The sequence below is a fragment of the Temnothorax nylanderi genome, unplaced genomic scaffold, assembly GCF_030848795.1.
Source record: "Temnothorax nylanderi isolate EJ_2023f unplaced genomic scaffold, tnyl_v1.0 TNYL_tig0086_pilon, whole genome shotgun sequence".
NCBI lineage: Eukaryota > Metazoa > Arthropoda > Insecta > Hymenoptera > Formicidae > Temnothorax > Temnothorax nylanderi.
The window spans coordinates 44,851-59,992 of NW_027249148.1; the positions used below are offsets into that span (position 1 = coordinate 44,851).

Consider the following 15,142-nt stretch of genomic DNA (forward strand, 5'->3'; position numbering starts at 1 on the left):
TTACATGTTATTTCTGTGTACATTGGTTTTATTATTAATTTATAATATTGTCTCTAGCAAATGCCTTCTTCATAACTTTATAAAAACTTCAGATAAGTTTCAGATTAGGGCAGAGTAGATTTCAAATATCTATTATATTCAATTTATACTCTATTGTTTCTTATCTAATTCTCTATAGCATTTTTCGAACTAATATTACATAAACGTTTATTATGTAATAATGAAAACAAAAAGACTTGAGGTTTTATTGTTACTATTTGAAGCAGGAGATACAACAAGCAGATTGATTGATTTAAACGACGTAATTTTTGTCATGTTTAAAAAGCAGATTGATTGATTTAAACGACGTAATTTCTGTCATGTTTAAGAAGCACGACCGAGAATTCATACTTTCTCCAATGCCAGAGGTTGTAGGTCAGACCTCGTTCGTTGCGCCATTAGTACATACCGAGGAACAATTGAAATCGAACTGGACTGCGGACCTAAACTCCTGTGAGTGACAGATCGTGAGTTTCTGCGTCCGTAAGTTCGTCCAATTTTCCATGAGAGCGAATTAGCGGTATCGCTTCACCGTGGACATTAATTGAGGTGGTCTTCACTTTAGAGTCGCCTCGGAGTTTCTCCAAGCATTAGCAACGCATTTCCTTCCGCGGATGATGAACTTGCCATGTGAATAATTAACCGGGAAATAAATCTGAAAAAAATCACCGTATAAAAACACTATAATACTTCCATTATTAAATATTTTTGAACAGATGTTGTAATTGTCATTTTTTAATTTGTTTTTTTTGCAAAATATTACAAATTTACAATTCTGATGCATTTATTAATAAGTGTAGATAAATATTGTGAAATATATGATAAATAATTGCATAAGAATAATTAAATTATTAAAATATTTTTTAATGTAAAAACATTTTTTTAATTTTGCACCTTTTTCCCACCAATTGTTACATTTATTTTATTTGGAACTAAAATATGTATTCATATGCATAAATCGTAAATTTATTCAACCCGAATTTATCCAGAATTTTTCTTTCGTCGTCAATATAGCGGATGTAACAAACTTGGCTTAATGTATATATGTGATAAGTTTTTATTATTTTATCTACTAACGGATATCGAATATCTTTGAGTATTACTATCCATTTTTAAGGCTGTTTCACGCCACCTTTCACAATCGAATGTCTTTTGATCAGTGTTCCGGCCGGAACCCTTTCACAGAAAGCGTTATGTTTCGTACTTTCATTCTGACGTATCCAAAAAAAAATGTATCGTCTGTCTCTCCGAGCAAGAGTATGCTTTGCGTTCACTTCCTAGTTGAGTCTAAAAACAATATACAGAGGGAACTACCTCGCTGCGTGATTGCCGGGAAGTTTGCATTTATATAAGTGAACGGAAATCAAATTTGCATGTTCGTTGGGCACTCCTTTCCTATGTTTATCGAGCCAAATCAGCACTGTGAAAAAAAATTCGGGCGAGTCATTCTGATCACTTGTCTCAAGAGAATTAGTAATTATTCCGAGTAACGACCGAGACATTTTGCCATTTGCTCGTAAATTTGGACCCATTCGTTGGCCAATATAGTCATTTAACATAATTGAATTTGTACGAACATCCTACAGGAACATCGGAAAGTCTTAGAGATTGTACATACATGGTATACCTTCACTTCCGGTAAACGGGACTGTCATATGCGTTTACCTTTGCCTAAAGCTCCGTAATTTCTTCGTAAAATCTTCGTAATTTTCCTTCCACGGAATATCTTAACGTTTGCCCATTTGAATATCATACCTGCCTGCCATACTCTTTTGAACAATTTAATCAAACCCATATGGTAATCATAAAATGCTTACTTAACTAAACGATCACGTCCCAAGTAATAGCTTATTACTGCACAGTATCGAACAATAAAATAGAAATATCGTGAATATTCCTAATAAGATACATCACATCTGTAAGTTGTAAGACAACCTGATAAAGTGATTAATACTGTGACATTTAAAACTTTGTGATTAAAAATTATTAAAGTTATATAATTTTTTTAATGGAAAATGTACTCTCTCCAAGTACAAGAAAATTAAAAATAAATGGATTAAAATTGTTTAAAAACTGATTTTCTATAGTTTTATATAAATATATAATTAAATCCGAATCTCGTCAAATTTCTAATAATAACGCTCACTTTAAACATGCTATAAGATATGATTTAATAACATTATAAATCAAATTTTATTCTAAATTCTGATGCGATTGCAGATTGTTTAAAGTTAGCTATATGTCTTATTTGTATTGTAAGGAAATAAATACGAATGAATGTAATGGGCAGTGCGTCAGCTATGCAATTGTTTCTTAATTTCGCAAAAAAAGTAATTTTTTGTAAGATGGCGCAATCAAGTCACAAATTCTATCATCTACACTTTCTCTGATCTCAATGTTTTATAATACATGCGTAATCATATTGTGACTTCCGTGCAAAAAGTACATAGTGCAATGGATCAATACATTCAAAGAAAGAAGGTAGTCTTTGTGTATGTAGGGCAATCCTTTTATATTTATCTTGACAGAGTATAGTCCTTTCTGATACGATGAGTATTGTTGCACGATGTGAAATGCAATGTGATATATCCTGAGAAGAATTGAAACTCTATCGCAGGCTGTGAAAGGTGGTGGAATCGAAGTCGGTATATAAAGTCGATCTTTGAGGGACATAGTCATTCAACGCTTGATTTCTCGTGTTCGCATTACTAGCCCCACAAAAGCACATCAACATGAATAAAATTGTAAGATTCAGGCATTCGCTTGCATGTCGTGCGACAAATATGTGTTTAATGTGTTAAACAGTGTTAATTAATATAATCAAAGAAGTGACAATTTTTTAGATAAAAAAATAAAGAACTCTGCTATATATTGTGCAATAATAACATGCTTAATATTATATACAATAAAGATTTTAAAAATTATTTTCAGAAATTAAGTTGTTACCAAAATAAAATAATTTGTAACTCTTTTACAACATTTTTATAGAAATTTCTGTAACAATAATAATTTTATAATTTTGTAAATTACTGTATTATGGTTTTAATATTAAAAATTAGGAAACATTATAAAGCGGAGTATGAAAAATAATATGAAATTGCAGGTTTTTTTGTTCAGTCTTGTTTCGTTCGGCAATATGGTGTTAGCTAACCATTATGCCGAGGATCACGGTGGTTCATCGTATGAAGAGAAAACAAAAGCTGTAGAAATTCCAATTATTAAAAAATATGGTAAGCTTATTTTCTCAAAAATATTAATTAAAATTTTTCAAGCTTATCAGATCATCGTACATCGCATTTGATTATTCTTAGAGCAGAAGATGGAAGTAACATCTAATATTTATAATTTACTGCGATAAATACTTCCCATAGTTATGTAAAACATTTATAAAGTATAAATACTTAATTGCATACGTACAATTGCATAATTGCGTAATTGCTCCGTTTCAGCTATACCTATCCCGCATCCTGTACCTGTCGAAGTGCCCAAGGAAATTCGAATACCAGTGCCTCAGCCCTACAAGGTGCCATTCGAGATCCCTCATCCATATCCGGTCGAAGTTGTTAAACACGTCGAGATACCTATCGAGAAGCCAGAGCCTTATATTGTCGAGAAGCATGTAAGTATAATTCTCAAGTTCTAATATTTTTATATAGTACGCATTATTTATGCTTTTTATCTTATAATTTGTGCGGAAGTAGAATAAACGCTTTTAATATGTATTCTACCTCTTTTGATTGATCTATTTTAACCTTCACGATTATTGGAAAATTCAAAATTTGCTGTACCACGCGAAGCACGTATGTCATATATGTAACCACATTTCTTTTTATATAGGTCCCTTATATCGTGGAGAAGCCATATCCCGTCTACGTGGAGAAGAAATTCCCCGTGCCAGTGGCGAAACCATATCCCGTTCATGTCCCAGTCTACAAACACGTGGTCCATTACACGTCCAAGGGTAAAGGGCATTAAACTTCGCGGATATCGAGTATTGTCTTATAACCGCGTTCTAGCATCGAAGAATCCATTGGAACAAATCCTCTCGATTTCGATCGATCCGATGATTGTATTAACGCGAATGTTTGTATCTTGAGAACGTTTTTTTTACTTGAATTTACTCTTTTACAATTATATATAAATCTTTTCTTAAGATTTATATATTGTTGACTGAAATGAGGACAAAATATAACATATGCACTAATGTGCACATTAGTGCATATGTTATAGAATCTATTGATGCCAGATTTTAATCTGGCAAACTGTTTATAGATAATTTTGTTACATGTTTTTTTACGTTGTTATATATAAGTTTTTATTAATATAAATATATATTATTTTTTTAATAATTGTTAATAAACGTTTGTTAATCTCAAGTGTTCTGTCACCTATTCAAACATTAACTTTGGATTAAACATTAAACGGAGCGTATTAAATTTATTACACATATAATTCATATTTTCCATAGTGCATTTAAAAATAAAGCTGAAGTAAATAAATATCTATCTATCTAGTGCATTTAAAAAACAAGATAAAATGTTTTATTTTAGGCATAAAATTTGGATTTTATTTCTGAAACACAATTTATTTTTTAATAAGTTTTTATTAATTATTTTTATATTAGGTACTGCTTTATCAGATATTATTTATTATTTTAATAAAAAAATAATATTAGTATATAATTGCTCTTTTGCCCGATATACATACAATAAATTCTTTTTGTGCAAAAGGCCGAAAAATATGTTATCTACTGTTTCGTTTCCTCGTCGACTGCTTGATTAGGATCAACTAGAAAAAAGAAACCGGCTACAGCGACTAAGAGGGAGGCTCGATTCGCGCGGTCTCGATTTGCCGTAATGAGCATGGCGCGCGCGTTCTTACATCGGTGTGCGAAACCACTTTTACTTAAGATGTTACTTTCACTGTTCCGCTCGGCGATAGCATCGCGCACGATTCAAATCTTCAGATCTGTATCCGACTCCCTCTTGTACTCGCGCTACCACACCCTCGGCGTTGATCATGCCTTTCATAAATCGTTACCGCTGCAGGCATCGATCATCCGCGCCGATATAACGCAACTATGCTGCCTTTAGTCATTTTGATCGCTTGCAACGTTACATTCTGCAACTTGTGGCCCGTTGCCGTTGCAAAAATACCAAATGTTTTTTCTTTCTTTCTAGTTTACAGAAGCACTTTGTTATTAAACGACTAACGGAGACTTCGTAATGGAGTAAAATGCTTTAAAAAATTTACCGCTGTTGTCACTGTAACAATAATAGACAAAGTTAAAAAGAAACAAGAAAGTTTATGTTTTTAGTTTTTTAATTAGCTCTCTTCCTATTGTGTATCAGACAATTTTACTGGATCAAAATTAAAATAAATTTTGTTATAAGAAGAAAATTAAATATGCCTAAATTAATTAATTAAAATTAAATAGTCCACCCAGGAAAATAAGATGTGTACTCTCATTCTGTCGGTTGCGTGAACATCGGCATTTCGACGAATTGCAATCATGCAATGTTTATTTACAGATTGTTGAACAAGTAAACTAGACCATGACATTACCACATTTACGTTGATCTTTTGCGTTGATCTTTGTCTCACGCCGATACACACGCAACTTGGCTGTGGGTATGAAAGAACGGCGAAGAAGAACGATTGCGTGCAACAGTACCGGAGAAGCTCTCTCCTTAAATCTGAGAATCACTTTATCCCCTGATTCATCACGGGAAGAATAACCCGTTGAAAGCAGTGGAAGGGACAGTAAAAATGATAAAGCGTGCAGATTGTCATTACATGAAGTGCGCTTATACTTGTCCCCTTTTATTTTCTCAGCGATAAGCACTGAAAATAGCGTAACGACTCCCGATACATCTCGACTGCTAAAGTCATTAGCCCTGACTTTAGTTTATGATGATTCCCGGTCTAGAAGCTATATAGCCAATGAATAGGTGGAAAGTTTTATACGCAATAATCATAGAATTTTTTTGTCAATTTATAAACGATCACACACTCTCTCTCTATTGTATCTTTAATAAGTTTTGACTTAACTTCAGTCATCCAAAGTAAAAGAAAATAATATTTTCTCGAACTTTACTGTGGAGATTTTCTAAATAAGATTTTCTAAGTCCAAATGTTAATATATAATAGTGATTTTGATAATAACGAATAACTACTTTTATAATACTTCTTATATCAAAGAAGTTAAAAGTATATCACATAATAAATTCCGTGCAAATGATGCGTGTAAATTCTCCTAATGTATTATTACACTCACTGTTATCTAACTTGTTAATCCAATGGACTTTCTGCGCAATCTCTTCATCTTATCTCAAAATTCTACATAATAAAATATTACCTTACACATATATTTATTTACAATAAATTAAAAACAAACAAATTTCAATAATTATCAAATTATATAATTGTCTAATATTATAACCTAATATATTCTGCTAATAATTTTAAAAGTAAATAATTTAATTTTATATATAACAAATAATTGCTCCTCTAGAAATGTAATGCAACAACAAATTAAATATTACTTCTAAAATAATGTAATTGTACGTTATAGAAAATTGTATAATATTGTTAAACATTGTTATAAAATAATCGGATGCAACTTTGTCGAAGAGGATTTATGGCTACAAAGCATGCAAGCTTGATTTTGATTTGTCACGCGTATATATTCTACTGTACAATCTCGTTATTAATAGAGAAAACTACATTTATACGTTAATTAACGCGATAGCTTTCGGACTTCCGTTCATCAAATATGATTTCGCTCTATTGGTATTCAAGATTGGAAGCAACGGTGTTAATTAGAAAGGATATTACTTTGTCGTATCTTTATGTTCTGCGGTGGATGCCACTGTCACGACACGTTCTTGTTACCAACCCAGAAATTAATGGTTATACCATGAGTATACCGCAAATTAATCTACCTAAAACAGAGTTTTGGTAATTTACTTCGCCCATTCCGAAGTTGGTGAACGTCAGGAAGATCGAGCTCGGGATCACTCTCGTCGTCTATCGTGTTATATCCTGCAGACAGATGCAGTTGGCATTTGCACGTGCAAACGTGCACCCGAATACAGCGAATAGCTAGAGTCAACGTAATGAGGAGAAGGGAGAAAGTAGTGTCGGTATATAAAGAGTTGGCCGTGACTTTGAAAGCATCGTAGTTTGTTGCGCGTTCCACGGACGGGTATATCGCAGAACCAATTGTCTCGGCAGTGTCTTCGTCGCGCGATTTCGCAAATCATGAAGCTTTTTGTGAGTACTTTTTCCGTTAATCAGATCAAATATATTGTGCATTTGACAACTTTAATCCTATGTATTGTTGCATTATATTTCTAGAGGAGCAATTATTTGTTATATATAAAATTAAATTTACTTTCAAAATTATTAGCAGAAGATATTAGTTTATAATATTAGACAATTATATAATTTAATAATTATTTAATTGATTTACTAAAATTATATTTTAAATAAATCTTCTTCTATCTGGATATGTTCTTGTAGATATATTTTTTATACATCATATCATCATTTCTTGAAAATTACAACAACAGTCGAATATTTAATTTTAACTTGGTTTTCGTGCTGACCGATCATTAATTTTTTGTAAGGGAAAGTGGAAAAACGAATCTCACTTTTCTCATGAAGAGCAATTAAGTCTGTAAACGAGACAAGGTTGCAATTAGTTGCTTCTTACGAAATTACTACACTCCGCATGACACCATTCCGAATATGGCTCGCCAAGAAGAAAAACGAGTGATTTGCGCGTTCAGCTAGATACAGCTATCTCGTGAAACTGTCCAGAAGAAGAGTTTACTATCGCGACTAGAAAGTTACGGATAGTCATCTCGGTGACATTCTACTTACTCGATGACTTTAATGACTCACTTACATTTTGTAGGTGCTTGCTACAATGGTGGCCGCGGTGTGGGCTTCTTACGAGGAGGAGCACGGAAGTAGTACCTATCACGAAACGTCCAAGCCGGTGGAAATACCGATCTACAAAAAATACGCGATACCAATTCCGCACCCGGTCGCCGTCCCGGTCCCTCAGCAAATTAAGATTCCGATACCTCAGCCCTATCAGGTCCAAGTCGCAGTTCCACATCCGGTGCCTGTGGAAGTTATTAAACACATTGAAATACCTATAGAGAAGCCGGAACCATATGTTATAGAAAAAAAGGTTTGTACTAAAAAATATTTTTATTGAAAGATAATAATTTCACATAAAATAAATAAAAAAAAACGTTAAAATATAGACGCAGAGTTTGCTTATTTAGAGTGTGACATAATTTTTACTTTGTGTGATATTATAAAATATATCACTGTCTTCTCAAAAGATAAGATATTTATATACAAAATGTTAGATTTAAATTCGAATTATATTCTTGGAAGTCGAGATATATTAAGGATATATCTTAAATATCAAAATATTAAAAGAGATCGCTAAACATTAAATATACTTTATGCTTTTGACAATATCATTAAACTTTGTAAATGTATTGCGTTGCAGGTACCATATGTCGTTGAAAAGCCGTATCCAGTGACAGTGGAGAAGCACTTTCCAGTGCCAATACCTAAACCGTATCCAGTTCACGTGCCGGTGTACAAGCACGTTTTCCACCATAAAAGCTCAGGACGCGGCCACCGCGGCTGGAAGAAGCATTGATTAATAAATTTCGACGATTCTCTTTAGTATCTTTATGCCAAAAATAGCGACAAGCGTTACACGAGCAATATTAGGTCGTAAGCGTTGTGATGTTTGTACATAGTTTGTTATCATAAATCTAACATTTATGTTTGTAATGTTTAAATAAACTGTTTCCTCTCGTACACGCATTGACTCTCATTCTTTAAATGCCGACAGTTTAGACCAATATAGTGTATTAGAAATAATATTATTTAAATATAGAATCTCATAGAAGAATTAATTACACCGTGGACATTTAATTTATACAATTATTAACTTCTATTTATATTCTTTGATAAAGTGAATTGAATTTTTTCATAATCTAATAAACAAAATAATTATTTAAAAAAGTAACAATATTATACACATATAAGCACATAAACATATATAATAAAGTCATAAAAAAATATACATTTCATAAATTATTTAGAAAAATACTGTACGATATATATATGTACGTGGTTATAATAATACTTTTTTTATTAAGTCTCCCTTGTACGTGGGTAGTCTGAAAAGTTTTGAGCCTCAAACATTATGTTTTCGGTCAAATTCGATCAAATTTTTCAACATCGACACATTTCAAGTCGATGTTAGGCTCAAAACTTTTCAGACTACCCTCGTAGGCCTCGTATATCAATTTTCTTAAAAATTCATAATCTTCGAAATTTCAGCGCTCCCGGCAACGTGGGGTTGCATATTGCATGCAATAAATACTTCAGGCGTGCAACCTGATTTTTTGCCGAAACGTGAAATGCATCCGTAATTATTATAAATTATATACGTCACTGTTTCCCCACGGGCGGCACTTCGGGCGATATTTCGCTATATACTCGTGTCCGGGTTGTGTGGCAGATTGGCGTGTCCACCGCGCGTATAAACGACGACGAATAATGTCAACAACGCAATGTGTCGCCATGCCCGCGAGGTGGTCACTCACTCACGTCGTCGCAGAATTTATTCAGGAAATACCGGGGCGCGTACGATTGCATCATGTATCTGGCGACCGCTTTTTACGCCGCTTAAGGGAATCACATTCGCCTTCAACAAGAAACTTGCCCTCTCTAAGTGGAGCAAAAGTTTATAAAACCGACGACTGCGGGCGACGCGCTTCTAGTTTGGTCCAGATCTCCTGATCTATTGGTCGCGAGTCAGCGGGAACAGAAGAAAAATCATGTTTAGGCTACTGGTAAGCGTTGCTCTAGGTGGATTTAAAATTGCTGAAGCTCTGTTCATTTTATGTGTTTCAATGTTGATTATAAATTAGAAATATAGATTGCGAGCCTTCAAGAAGCTCAACTCAATGTGCCTAGATGGCATTTAATATATTAATTATCAAATAAAACACTTATAATTAGCGAATATATAATATAATACTTGCAAACGCATCTTATTCTTTACAAGATTTAAAAAAAAAATGATTTTTAAGTACATTTCAAATACATTAAATATTTTACACAATCCATGCTCGGTTTTGTATAATCAATCTTTCAGCAAATTCTTTTCTGTGTCATTCGTAATAATCTGGCGCTGAATCCTGGCTAATCCACCTTGTACGATCTAATTCCTAGATACCGTGCCTGTTATGGCTGTCAACGGTGCGCTCGGAGGCCGGGATGCACATGGGCATGCCGGCCGAGCCGCTGATGGACAAGATGTCAGACGCCTCGATGCTGAAGGCAAAGAGGGATTCCATCCACCAACCTTGCGAGCCGCTCTACCCGCACGTTCACGGCGCTTACTCCCCGCCGCCGGTCTACGTTAAACCCCTGATCCAACCGGCCTACTTGAAGAAAGAGTTGGGCATAGCGCAACCCTTTGCACAAGCTCATTTGCAGTATGTTCAACAGCCGCACGCCTATCCCGCCGTGGTGCCGAGACCGGCCATCACGTACGTGAAGCCGGTGACGCCCGCGATAAACTATCACGCGGCGCAGCATCAGTCGTTGCAGTACATCAAGCCCGTGATGCCCATCTACCAGAGTCCTATTATGCCGTCCTACGCGCCGATCTATCAGAAGCCGCTGCACTACGCGCCCATGTACCAGAGCCCCTTGTACCAGAGCCCCTTGTACCACGACGCGATGCCGAAGATCTTCCTCAAGAAGTACGAGGCGCCTGTCGCCCAGATACTCTACCAGAAACCGCTGGTCCACGCGCCCGCCGTTCAATACGCGTCACCGAAGGTGGTGCACGTACAGGCGCCGCAGGTATCCTACGTGAAACCTGTGGTCCACGCACCACCATCCGTGTACGGCCCGCCGCAGGTTCACAATTCCGTTATAGTCAAGCCTTACGCAGAGCCTCATTGTGCGTAGATCGCTTGGTCGCCCGCGATGTTGATATATCCGAGCTCCGCAGAATGAGAGAATCTCTAAATGCGCTGAAGATTAAACGATCGACTGGCGATTTCTTATGTCTTTCGTGGCGGCTTGTATCAACCTGCATTTTGTAAATTGAAAATATAAAGCGGATTAAATGCAACGGAAAATTGTAAATTATAAGCTTGTATGTAAAATTATATCGGAGTAACGCATTTTGTTCGTATACGAATCATGAGATGTCACGAGCTATCAAAATAGAAGAAAGCGAATTGTCAGAACTGGCACAAATTTAATCTGGAAAGTGTATGATAGAATTATTTTTCTTTTTCGTTTCTTTTTGTTAATTCTTTCTTAAATTTTACTTTTAGTTTTTCTTGACGCCTCAATCTGACAGAGACTTTTAATTTTTTGTAATAAAAACAAAATTTACGCTGAGCGTAAATATATAATTTATAATTTAAAGAATAAAAATAATTGCGTGTTTAATATTAGTTAATATTATTAATGCATAATTTATTATATAAAATGCGAGAATGCATTATTATAAATTGTAAAAAAATCACATGACGCCAGTGATGATAATTTTTCCTTTCTTATACGACGTAGAAAAGATCTTATAATTAAAAATAATAAATCCATCATAATATTATTTATAAAGATATTTTTGTGTACTTTTACGTTACCTTTTTTAATTGTGAACATGTAAAAACTTTCAAATAAACTAGCTGTAAGAAATTCTTATCTCTCCGGAATATTCCTGAGTATTTTATAACATAAACAATGATATTTCCTAATAAATAATTTAATTATTATCTATTTCTTTCACTATAATATACTGGTAGAATTATATTATTAGTTTTTAAATTAATTTTCAAGTTTATTGTACGTTATTTAATTATGCTTTACTCCTATTTCTATTCTTCCTGCGGCTATTGCAATACTCTAATTTTGGAAGTTATTTCAAAGCACTGTAATTTAAGTAAAAACTATAACGGATTAAATAAAAAGAAACTAATATATTATTATTATGTGCCAATCTTGTCAAGGTAATCAAAGAAGCGGAAACGAAAAGTTATATAGAAATCTATAATTCGCATACAAAAGTATTGTATAATGTAATCATATATAGTACTTTGATATAATTATTTCCGACTTTTCGTTTTTTTTTTTTTTTTTTTAGAAAATTAAACATATTTTCAGCAGAATAAAAATAAGAGAGAAAAAAGCATGTATGAAATTATTAAATTAAAGAAGAAGTAAAGAAAATTACTTATATATATATATATATATATATTAAAAATTTGCATTTTGTTTTGTTAATATACGCACACACACATTTTGATATCTTACTGAAAATTCTTCGTGTTCTATATAATTAGCTTCTGCCTGTGAATATTATTAGAAGACAAACACACACACACTTGTTAAATCGAAAACAGGACGAAATAAGACATATAAATAAGTTCTTTACTGAAGTGAGAGAGAATACTACCTACATATTATGTTACATTATATTATACTGTATTATGTTATACTCTGATGTATAATTTACAATAACAGTGTATTATTCTGTAAATATATAGCTAAAAATAAGTGTTAACATTATAGAGAATATGCTTTTAAATAGCAAGAAAGCGTATATTTCATTGCTTTAATCGATATTTACATGAATAATTGTTTTTCTTCTTAACTAAACAATCTTAATTCATCTTTATTAAAAAGATAGATATCGTGTTTCAAAACATACATCTTTAATTATTCTGAATACTCTGATACGCTCTTGATAAGATTTAAGTAAAGATTATAAAAATTATCGAACGACCTTAGTGCCGAAACTTTCCAACCGTGAAATATCGCTACTCTTTCAAACTTTCATCTAGAGAAGCAATTATGCATAGAAATTTCATAACCGTACAATTACGTTACGAAGTTGCGGACATCTTCCGCTTATCTAGATTGCGTCTCTCTCGAAATATCTTAATTCTTCAAGCCACGAAATCCCACTATCACGAAACTTCTTCGTTCGTTCTCAGGAATTGAATCGCATCATTAAGTGTTACAAACCATAATTACAGAGCTTAGATCATAATTATAAAATACAAATATACAATTTATATGTACCTATTTTTAATTTCAGTTAACGAAGCATTTAATTATTAGTGTCCGCAAGGATCCTATTTCAAGCGATCACTGTAAAAATTTGCACGAAAGAATAAACGGGACTACTTGTACGGCAGTTGCATTTCCGCTGTGGATCGCCGCGGGGCCGGAGGACCTTTCTTCTCGTTTCGTCGCGCCAGAAATATCGATTGCATAAAATCGAGACTTACTGGGGCTGGAATTAATAGCGGGCTCCTCGCACCGGTGAGCTTTCCACCTACCTATTCCCGACGATTTCGAAGAATCGCGCGCGATTTCGTCACTCACTTACGTGCAACACCGCTCGGTCGCGGTTGCATAACTCGGCAATGAAACGACGAACTATCTCGACGTTTTGAAATGGCCTACACATGCACGTTTGCGGGCGTAACCGGCCGGTTTTTTCTCATATCCATCGTACAAGCGCGCTATACGAGTCGCGTCCACGCGAATATCCACGCCATGAAGCACGAATTGTGAACATCCGCCCATGGTGCATAATATTCACATAAAACTTGCGCAACGTTACGCGGCCACCGTTGTATAAAATAGCCGTCCATGGGAAGATGCTTCCAGTAGAGTCGACTGGAGCCGTCCGACAAGTGAATTCATTATGTTTAACTATGTAAGCGTGAACGTTGAAGACACTTGAAGAACTTATTCAAGAAACAGTGGGAACGCAATTATATATAAAGAAAGGACTTAATTTTATAATGTCTTTTCATTCATCGTTCAATTGTGTGCATAAAAAAAATTATATATAATTTGCCTTGCTCGTTTATATTGCGCGAGAATTTTATCGCGATGAATAATCGGAAAAAATCGACTAATTAAGTCTTAAAATGTTCTAATATTTTTTATGTGAATTTCTTTGAAAATTATTGTTTATAAAATTGTGTGTTAATATTAATATTCAACGTCTTGTCTCGAAAGATCGTGCGAATTGAGAGAGACACATCGATGTACATATCGACGAAGTTAATATAAAAAATTAAAACAACTTACATCTTCCTTTTCACAGTGTGTTTTAAATTTACTGTGTTCCAGTTGTTCCTCTCTCTACTGGTAGTCGCCGTTTGCGAGGCGGGTATAATAACGAACGTGGATCACTCGCATCACGCGGTTTATCACGGCTATGGCGCTACCAGTTATCAAAATGTGCAGCTTGACAATCACGATGCTCTAGTGGTGCCTGCGAATTACGGAGATCCTGCGGAGCTTCACGAGACTTTGGGGCACCATCACGAGCGAATCATTCCAATAGTGGAGTCTCACAATGACATAGAACACATCGTGCCCCATTCCGGTAAATCGAAACGTGAACTTGAAATAAATCAATCACACTCGTAAAAAATATTGATTATATTTTACACAAATGTAATTTTTGTAACGAGTTAAAAATGCTTGAGGGATAAAGTATATAACTCGTGATTTGAATTAAAAACGTTATTAATTTAGAGATAGTATATTTTTTCAGAGATTAATAATTGTTTTATTTGTAATATTATTTTGAAATAATCAATACACATACCATTTTGTACATGTTGACAAATAGAGAATTTATTAAATTATTTGTTTCAGCTGCATATGAAGAATTTACTGTCGCTGACATTAAATCTGACATACACAAATCTGACATACTCGAGCATTATTTTGATCACGACCATTATGAAACATTATGATCTTCATCATATAAAAATAACTTTAGAAAGCATTGTATTTGAATAATTAAAATGCAATCTTTATTTAGACAATTAATTCAAAATTAATTGAAAATTTCTCAAGCTCAAGTTAGATTGCCTAAAAGAAAATAAATTAATATGTGTTTTGTAGATAATATTCTTTTGATACTTTTATTGTAGCATAATTCTTACCGCATCGTAGTCTTTATCGGCATACAGTTATGCATTTACGAAAACGATTATTACCCGCA

General features: G+C 34.0%; 4 protein-coding genes across 4 annotated transcripts; all 4 read left to right on the plus strand.

The window, feature by feature from the left end:
• The first annotated feature begins 2,736 nt into the window (after positions 1–2,736).
• Positions 2,737–4,208, plus strand: LOC139774741 (uncharacterized). The gene is made up of 4 exons (XM_071710169.1): positions 2,737–2,783; positions 3,143–3,269; positions 3,489–3,658; positions 3,877–4,208. The coding sequence occupies exons 1-4, from the start codon at positions 2,772–2,774 to the stop codon at positions 4,012–4,014; spliced, it is 447 nt and encodes a 148-aa protein (XP_071566270.1). The 5' UTR covers positions 2,737–2,771; the 3' UTR covers positions 4,015–4,208.
• Positions 4,209–7,245: 3,037 nt separating this feature from the next.
• On the plus strand, positions 7,246–8,892 carry LOC139774740 (uncharacterized). Its single transcript, XM_071710168.1, has 3 exons — positions 7,246–7,314; positions 7,961–8,242; positions 8,573–8,892. Exons 1-3 carry the CDS (start codon positions 7,303–7,305, stop codon positions 8,726–8,728), a joined length of 450 nt encoding a protein of 149 aa, XP_071566269.1. The 5' UTR covers positions 7,246–7,302; the 3' UTR covers positions 8,729–8,892.
• A 573-nt stretch (positions 8,893–9,465) lies between these two features.
• LOC139774742 (uncharacterized) lies at positions 9,466–11,539 on the plus strand. Its single transcript, XM_071710170.1, has 2 exons — positions 9,466–9,935; positions 10,318–11,539. Exons 1-2 carry the CDS (start codon positions 9,921–9,923, stop codon positions 11,062–11,064), a joined length of 762 nt encoding a protein of 253 aa, XP_071566271.1. The 5' UTR covers positions 9,466–9,920; the 3' UTR covers positions 11,065–11,539.
• Positions 11,540–13,577: 2,038 nt separating this feature from the next.
• LOC139774745 (uncharacterized) lies at positions 13,578–15,133 on the plus strand. The gene is made up of 3 exons (XM_071710175.1): positions 13,578–13,834; positions 14,257–14,515; positions 14,791–15,133. Exons 1-3 carry the CDS (start codon positions 13,823–13,825, stop codon positions 14,889–14,891), a joined length of 372 nt encoding a protein of 123 aa, XP_071566276.1. The 5' UTR covers positions 13,578–13,822; the 3' UTR covers positions 14,892–15,133.
• The last annotated feature ends 9 nt before the right edge of the window (positions 15,134–15,142 follow it).

Coding starts and splice junctions, on each gene's coding strand:
- LOC139774740 (XM_071710168.1), top strand. Junction 8,243..8,572: donor CATATGTTATAGAAAAAAAG/GTTTGTACTAAA, acceptor ATTGCGTTGCAG/GTACCATATGTCGTTGAAAA.
- LOC139774741 (XM_071710169.1), top strand. Junction 3,270..3,488: donor TCCAATTATTAAAAAATATG/GTAAGCTTATTT, acceptor GCTCCGTTTCAG/CTATACCTATCCCGCATCCT. Junction 3,659..3,876: donor CTTATATTGTCGAGAAGCAT/GTAAGTATAATT, acceptor CTTTTTATATAG/GTCCCTTATATCGTGGAGAA.
- LOC139774745 (XM_071710175.1), top strand. Junction 14,516..14,790: donor ACACATCGTGCCCCATTCCG/GTAAATCGAAAC, acceptor TATTTGTTTCAG/CTGCATATGAAGAATTTACT.